The sequence below is a fragment of the Cucurbita maxima genome, unplaced genomic scaffold (assembly GCF_002738345.1).
Source record: "Cucurbita maxima cultivar Rimu unplaced genomic scaffold, Cmax_1.0 Cma_Scf00004, whole genome shotgun sequence".
In the NCBI taxonomy this organism is placed as follows: Eukaryota; Viridiplantae; Streptophyta; class Magnoliopsida; order Cucurbitales; family Cucurbitaceae; genus Cucurbita; species Cucurbita maxima.
The window spans coordinates 4,561,836-4,570,508 of NW_019272020.1; the positions used below are offsets into that span (position 1 = coordinate 4,561,836).

Sequence of the window (8,673 nt, forward strand, 5' to 3'; positions counted from 1 at the left end):
CCCACATTGGTTGGAGAGGAGAACAAAATACCATTTATAAGAGTGGCAACCTCCCTAGAAGATGTATTTTAAAAACCTTAAGAGAAAATACAAAAGGAAAAATCCAAAAAGGACAATACCTACTAACAGTGGACTTAGACCGTGTCAAGACATCAAATATGTATTAACATGTTTTTGTAGAAATATCTCAACCAAATAAGTATCAAGTAATAACAACAATCCAATTGGTTTACGAATATAGCATTCAAATCTCCCTAACTCCAAATGCTGCTGGAGTAAAAAAATGAAGACCTATTAAACACAAAACTAGAAGACCTATTAAACACAATATTAGAAGCGAACGGAAGAAAAGTAGGTTTCCATTTTCACGTGTACTGGAGATCAAATTCAGTTGTTAATAGTCCCGCACGAAGTATTGATTATATGCTTTCCTAATGTCAGATTGTTGGCTCCCTAAGCGATTTCATCAGTCGGTTCCCCGCTCAGCATTCCGCTGTCATCTAAAGCTGCTATAGAGAGTGGTTGTGTCTCAATCCTGATCAACACTTCCTAACGCTCTTTATGTACAGATTTTGCAAATGGATGAAGTCAGCGCGGATGAATGTACAACAAAAACTGACCCATATATGAAGTACCCGCATGTAAGCAGAATGCTTTTACTCAACCTGTGGATGGCATGGATGCCGAAGCATTGAAGGACAAGGTTGCAGGATGGTCCTTGTCCGCGTCTCTACATTGCTGCTACTGAGATCAATGACACTGCTAATATTCTCACCTCTGTGTTCACATTCCCCTCCCGGTTCTAACGGATCACTTGATGAACTCCCCGTGCCGCCAGAGTTCAATCTCTGTTGCTCAAAGAATCTATCCCCAGTATCTTGAAGATTTTTCATCATGCTTCCAGAATCAGAACCCGGAGAAAGCTCGTCTTCTCGCTCTGGCTGCATATTCAAATCAATTTGGCCTTTGAAAGGTGAAGTGGATGGCTTGTTCCTATTAGGATCCTCATCAGAGTCGTCGTTCATTTTTCCTTCCTCAATCAGCTTACTTGTACTTGTATTACTGCAAGTAAGAGATTCATCGTCCATCGATCTATCCAGGAACATTTCATCCTGAAATTGATGCCGTATAGTTTCTGCTTCCTTTACAGATTGCTTTTTTTCACGTCGTTGCATTAACGTTTGAAAACGACGCTTTACTGTCAGGCAGACAGTACAGGTGCATGTCTGCTTATGTTTTGGTCCCTTCCCACTTGGAGGCTGAATGCATACTATGCATGAGCATCCGGGTCTGTGACGGGGGTGCTTCGTCGTGGCCTGGCTTACCTCACCCTCTCCTAAGATGGCTAAATTTGCAAGTGTGTCGAGTCCCTCCAGAGCTTCCACATTATCTGGTTCTAGTTTGGTAGCCTTCTTGACAGGAGCAGCTATAAATAAAATCAACAGATTAGGAACATTGGGTACAAAACAAAAAATTAATAAGAGAAATGGACAAAAACTAGAGAACAATCTAACAAAATCAATTGAGATTCATTCCTGCATGAAGATACGGTCAAAGATGCAATAGTTTTTGTTATGAACAATTCACACCTGAATCACCGGGGGATAGTAGTTCTTCCAGCTGCTCTGTTGACAACTCTTGAGCTGCTGAGCAAAAAGATCTAGTGGCAGAGAGAATTATATTAGTAAAATCCAGAGGCCACTGACTACATCAGAAGCACCAAGATAATTCCTCCCAAAAACTCCCACGACTATTTTTAAATCCTTCCCTCCACGAAATTGCCTCCAAGGGACTATGAATGCTAAGGAAACACATCAGAAAGCATTACCTTAGCCTAGCAATTTTTTTTTTTATTGACCGGAAGACATTAAGACCCCGTTTGATAATCATGATTTTTTGTTTTAATTTAGAATTAAACTAAGAATTCAAATATTTATTTAGTAAAGCTAAAAATCATGGTAAGAAAACTGGGGTAACGAGCATAAATTTTAAAAACAGAAAACTAAAAACGATATTGTTATGATAGAGTGCCTAAATAATTAATCTCTAGAACCAGCAGCATGATAACACGACAAGTCCAATCGACAAATATACATATCGGAGAACGGAGGAGAAATCCCCAGCTACACTGTAAGTCTGCAGCAAGATGAAAAGGAAAAAACTACTCTGTGCTTACTATTTAGATCTCCTTATGATTTAAAAGAGAATAATGTGGCCTTTTTACCTCTCAGGATCCCATAAGTTGTCAGAACAAGTCCATTTTGAGGGAAGAAGAGCACTGGCTGGCAATTTTCGCCACTTCAAACAGTCTTCACATTGATTCCATTGAATCCTTTCACTGAAAAAAAAAAAAACCACAGTATTTGGAACACACAAGGATAATATATATTTAACTTACAGGCTTGCCAATGTTATATATGGTAAGATGTCACAACCACAGGAAGAAGAAAAAAGCTATTATACACACGCATCCTTGATATATGAAAAAGAAAAGAAAAAAAGAAGAGCAAAACATTGTAACAGGAAAATTATTTGAATGGACATCCTAGCACGTATAGAAGAGAGTTCCAAAGGAAAAATGAACATCATGACAATGCATAAACGGTACACGAAAGTCATCAACCCACCAAAAAAGAGAGGTCATTTACCCTGTATTATCAGGAGGTATAATTGTTGGCTTCCCAAGTACAGGTGCCTCCTGTAATAACATAAGCCAGATTATCGATGTTACTTACCATCACCCTAAAATACATGCAGCATAAGATATACATCATATGAACACACAAAGGACTGCTATTCTAATCTTAAAGCTGACTAGCACACCACTTGCAATTTGAACCTTGGGCGAGTAGGAATGGCTTAAGCCATATCACGATGAATCTGAGGCAAACAATTGGATAAAAGAGAAAGGACAATCTCCAAAATGATTGTCACAATCATTGTAATCATTACATAAATTAATACAATTTCTGGATCCAACAGCAGCGATGGGCATTTCAAAATTGAGTTTAGAACAATTGAATTAGAATGTGAAAAACGCTTGTCACTTCCATCAGTCATATAACTGTCAACATAAGCAAACTATAAGGGTCTACAACCAGTTGCAAGTACTAAAAGCATCAAAGCTGAAGTATCTATTCCGTTGTGAGCACCAAAAGTTTGGTCGGAGAAGGATACTTAACTTCCAGTTCACAGGGGGATTGAAATGCTAATAATAAATACATGGAACCAAAAATTGATGGCTCTAGAAAGTTATACCTCATATTCCTCAAATTCGAAACCTTCAATGACCAAAACATTAGGAACTTGGTTTGGAGGAGCCCGAAGCAGTCCTTGAGCTTCTTCCCATGTTATCTTCAACTCAATCATGTCCTCATTTTCAATTCTAAGGCGCTTGCTCTTTGAACCCAAGGTGCTGCTCTTCCTCTTTCTAGAAATTGAAGGTTTGGCTCCCAAGACCTCTTTCGCTATGTATCCAGACTTATCAACTTTTGCCCATGAATTAGGATCAGCCAGTTCAGCCTGGTTGATTCAAGAAAATGAAGGTGATCCCATAGTTATTGTTTAAAGTAACGGATAGCAAATGAAGCCTTACTAACTTTGACTTTCATATTACTGACATCTCCATGTATAAAAGCTCCATTCTTGGTCTTTTTTGTTTCATTTTCCTGTCAAAGCAAATACTGAGTTAAAACACAAGCGCTTTTCGGATAAAATCAATTTGTTTTGATGGTAAAGAAAAATTGGGAACTCATGCTTAAAATTAGACATGATCAAGAAAATATTACCACTCAATAAGTTTAAATTTACATCACAAAAGCCTGCTAAGACTATTACTTACTCAGTAAGTGATACATGTAAATATTTGCAGACAGGCGTCAAATTCACATTTAGCAGATTACAAATCACAATAATTTAGTTAGGCAGTACGTTTAATCATCACAAAATAATTAATATTTACCTCTTCCATTAGTTATGTTCATTTAAAACTAAATCTTGCGATGGATCCAATCCTAAAAGGCACTTGTTATATTTCAAAATCTCAAATTAAATAATGATGCAAACTTGTAAGTATAACTTACAAATTACAAGGTTACCAACTTCCGCACGTTACATTTGCATTAAAAAAATTCCCTAGTTTCTTTCATACTATAGTCCCTAGATGATTGCCTTTCTATAATTAATTCATAGTATTTAGCCCTACTCTAAAGCTTTTACTATTCTGTGAATCATGTTCAATAGACTACTTCTGCAACATTTCTGCAACATTGCTGCAGTCGACTTAACCATCAAGTCACCATTTGCAACTATTTTTCCAGAAAGCACTGCTGCCAACATTCTCAACAATCTAAAACTGAATAAATCAATTATAATACTCTGGTTTCATTCTCAGGTGCAAAATTATAGCAACTTAGATGTTTTAAATAAGAATTGATAGCTAAAAAGAAGTGAACAATGAAAGATCTTCGCACAAAATGAATCCATATAATATTTTACATACAAAATAATGCATTTAACTTCCATATCCTAATGTCATTAGATGCCGATCTCACTCAAGGTTTTCAGCATACACAAAAGCCATAAGCTATCTTGAAAATGGAAAACCTGATCAGCCGCTGCTGAGGCCTTTCTGAAACCCATAACCAACTTCCCTTCTGGCTCTAACCGACTAAATGTCACTGATGACATGGAAGGAAGTTTCAGTCCATAACATGAGTGAGACCGTACTCAATATATCATAAAATATAAAACTTGCGGTTTGATAAAAAAAACAGAGAACATAACTTGCAGCATTCAAGAAAATGAGTAATGAACCATGAACAAATTGGGGTTGTTTGATGAACATTTTGGAGCTATTTGGCGATTTGTTTTGCAGATTACTCTTATGAGAACAATTTTATAGAATTGTGATGGGAGGTTTCCAAAAGCACATTTGTAATCATTGCAAGCCTGAAAATTTCTGAAAGAAAAATAAATTCCATTGTTCTCAATAAAGGACATGTGAGAATAAAATTAAAGGAAAAAACATTTAAAGAACAGTTTTTAAACACAACCAAACAACTTTTTGGTTTTTAGTGTTATGCATTCATAAAAATATATGTTTTAAAAGTTTTTAATATTTTGTAACGTGCCGTTCTGAATAATTCTTATTAACTTTTCCAAAATTTTAAATATAAAAAAGATTTTTGAAATACATATAAGCATATTAAATTTGGGTAAGAGAGATCAAACAAAAGAAAAATAGAAATTATAAGGAAACAGCCTTGGTCTTGTAAATACTGAACTGAAAACGTCACAATCAAACTGGCCTTAGCAAGTTAACGGTAATGCAAGTGTTCAAAAAGATTAAAAAGCGCTTCCAACGAAAAACAACCCCAAAAGAAGCAAATGCCACCCCAAACCTAACTTTTAACAAATTAGGTGTGTAATTCCTGATGGAATACATATTTTCTTGCTGTTATATGCTTTACCTGTGTCACCTGCTTGCAATTGCATGGACTGTATGCAGGGAGTAACCCCCTCAAGAACATACATCCTGCTATTGTTATTAGGCCAAAACCGGAATTGAAATATCCATTCCTTTCCTTTTGCATCCTGTACTTTTAGAGGTAACCCCTCGGGCTGGGAAATTGATGGAAAATAGGCCTGCAGGTAGAAAGTATATTATAACCAACTGATTGATGACAGAAAAAACAGGTGAAGTATATCCAAAGATGAAGCAACATAACAAAAACGATGCATAACAATCAATAGCAGCAAGCATTTCACTAAGCTCGAGTATTTGCCTTTAAGAACCCATCTCAAGTATCAGAATAACTATGAGGTACGACAGTAGAGCTACTATGCTAAAAAGATTGAAGGCACTAAAATCCTCAGTCCTATAAGTTGCAAGTAGAACACTGGTAAACATATTCGACTTGCAACCAGAATTGGACTTTAATATACATATTGAACTCACAAATAGAATTAGAAACAGTAAGACTCTAGAAATTGAATACTCACCTCTGCACATTTTTTAGGAAGCACCAAACGCCCAATTCGCCCAGCATCACTAGCACTCAACATTTTTTCAAACAATGGAGTAATTACAGAATTTGAGCTGAAAGATTGTCAAGGCTACCAGCTAAATACTTCTAAATATTTGACGAAACTATGTAAAAAGATCCTTGAATATTTCTACTAGAATTTAACTGAAATTCTTAAAAAGAATAAGAAGCCAAGTAATCAGAATTACAAGCCTTCAACAACTATAATATTTTGCATTATAAAATCATCCCAAGATTGTATCAGTGGAAGGATACTCGACAGATATTTGTTGTAGCTCTTGGTCAGTAAACCTAGGCCAGTATCGCGGAAGCAAATAATTCTTTCCACGTGAATCTCCCCTAGGCCTTCCATTGCGAGACTGTGGTTCATTAGAGGAGTCAGCGCCATTTTGCAAATTGGTGTGGATCTGCTTTGGCAGAGGAGATAGTGAAGTCGATCTCAAATGAGTTCCAGATATTCTACTCCTTGCACTTTGTTCATTTGCAGGTGCATAAGGTACATTCAAACCATATTGCGTAGTAGATGAATCCTCCTTCACAAAGCTAGACTGTTGTGGTATATTAGAACATGAGCTAGGTTTATCCTCACATTTAATGCCTCCTACAAAGTATAAGTAGTCAGGCTCAGCCAACACTTGGTGTTCATAATGACTAAAACACTGTTCTCAACAAAATGAATGGTGACGACTGATCGGCATTTTACTCATTATCTGCCCTTCTTAATAGCATAGAAGGTCGGGAAAAAAAAAGGAGAATATACACACCTGCAGTCCCATTTTCACAAAAGTCCTGTCCACATTGCATCAGGCTCCCATTCAAGAACCTTTCAGAGAAGTCGTCATTTTTTCTTTTTTCAATGGACACGGGCAACCTTTCACTAGTATTGAGTTTGTTAAGTGCAGCTGATATGTCAACTTCATAAGGTGGTCTGTGATGCAATTCACCAGAAGGGAGGGAGGAATTGAACATACTGGGAGCTTGGCGCCATGGTACAGGACCGGATCCAGCCAACTGACTCCAATTTTTCACAGACAGGTCTTTCAGTCTGTTGGACAAAGCTGAATGGAAAAGCAAAGTCTGTGGCCATGCTGGATTAAGTGGCTGAACCAAAAATGAAAAAGTTGACTTAGAACGTGGAATATGTTGGAATTCAATCAAACTGTTGACTTATGATTCCATAAGCTGCACATGCACGAACCGTATCCTAACACTGGAGGATGAACCCACGATAGAAAATGTGGGGGGGGGGGGGGGGGGGGGGGGGAGGCTAAAGTTAAAATCTGAAGACTACTTTTAACGATAAACAGATTAAACCTAACAAATAAACACTAGAAAAGAAGCTACAAAAAATAATATATTAAAACAAGGTAACAATTATGGCCAGACTTGAAGAAAAAATTAAAACTATCGCCTTTGTAATTTCCATTTTCACCAAGAGGTTTCATTCTGAGATCAAAATGCAATATTTGCCATCAGCATTGAGACAGAAGTCACAACCAAACATTTTACTCATAAGTCACAAACCAAACAAAAAGGTCAAAAAAGGTATGAACAATAAAATAAAATCTTGATGAAAGAATGAACAATAGCCAGATGCATCCTTACTAAGATGACATTCTTCCGTGCACATGTCATGCACTCGATACCCCCAGGATCCAATAAGGTGAATGCATGAGCTGAAACAATACACCCACAATGAACCCGCTGGAGAAAGAGATTTTTCATTAGTAAATATGTGCGGAGTATAGGAGATGGACGATCATATCTTACAAGATTGAGGATATAAATTGATAGAAATCAACTTTTTTTAGCTCACCTTTCCACAGGATTCGCAGCACCTCCAACCAGAAGCATTCAAATGAAAAGTCTCACAGAATCTTCCTTCCTCATAAGCAGAACTATGAAAAAATGAATTTGAACAGAGTTCTTAAATTTTTGAAGTCCTATTGAGTATTTTATACACAGTATTACAAGAAAACATAACCACTCATAGGCATAGGCGAATTCCAATCAACATAATCTTTTAATTCAAAAAATCGTCTCATCACAACTAACCATCGTACGGTATCTGTTCACTTTCCTATTTATTTGGCACTCTTAATCAAAATGAGCTAAATCCATCAATATACATATAGTATATATATTCAATGTACTAAATCCACTGTTCAGCGCTCTTAATCTATCATATATATGGCCACGCAAACTTCCTGTCAACTAGAAGATCTTAAGCAAGATACGTGGGCGCCCTATGAAACAAATTGCAAAAAGATGTTAACAAGTCAATGCCGCTCCAACTTCCAAGAAGAAAATAATATCCAAGCAATAATGTGAATATCATAAGAACAATTGCTGGTATCAGTCCAGCCTTCAGCTTCAACAAAAGAGCTTCTAATCAGAACATGAACCAACTAACTTCTACAGGTTGCTAGAAAACAAATCTTGCGATGAAAATTGTTTTATTCTTCAGCCCCACAACACACGTCGGAAAACTCTCTAGAACGGAAAATAAAGTTCCACCGGATTTAAAAACTACGACCGTAATTCATTGAGCTACAACCAATCCCCAGAACCTCAAAACGTACAACTCGAAACTAGAGAAAAAAAAAAAAAAAAAAAAAAAAAAAAA

General features: G+C 36.7%; 1 protein-coding gene across 1 annotated transcript in view; it reads right to left on the bottom strand.

Annotated features, from left to right (window-relative positions):
• Window positions 1-142: 142 nt before the first annotated feature.
• The window catches only part of LOC111478103 (B3 domain-containing protein Os07g0563300), a 9,176-nt gene continuing 645 nt past the window's right edge, over window positions 143-8,673 (bottom strand). The window contains 14 exon segments of the mRNA XM_023122203.1: window positions 143-729; window positions 732-1,426; window positions 1,590-1,660; window positions 2,225-2,338; window positions 2,649-2,698; window positions 3,259-3,522; window positions 3,600-3,668; window positions 4,606-4,679; window positions 5,472-5,646; window positions 6,004-6,100; window positions 6,303-6,648; window positions 6,812-7,148; window positions 7,653-7,751; window positions 7,864-7,945. Of these exon segments, the coding sequence (XP_022977971.1) occupies window positions 661-729; window positions 732-1,426; window positions 1,590-1,660; window positions 2,225-2,338; window positions 2,649-2,698; window positions 3,259-3,522; window positions 3,600-3,668; window positions 4,606-4,679; window positions 5,472-5,646; window positions 6,004-6,100; window positions 6,303-6,648; window positions 6,812-7,148; window positions 7,653-7,751; window positions 7,864-7,945 (2,542 nt within the window). The 3' untranslated portion in view covers window positions 143-660.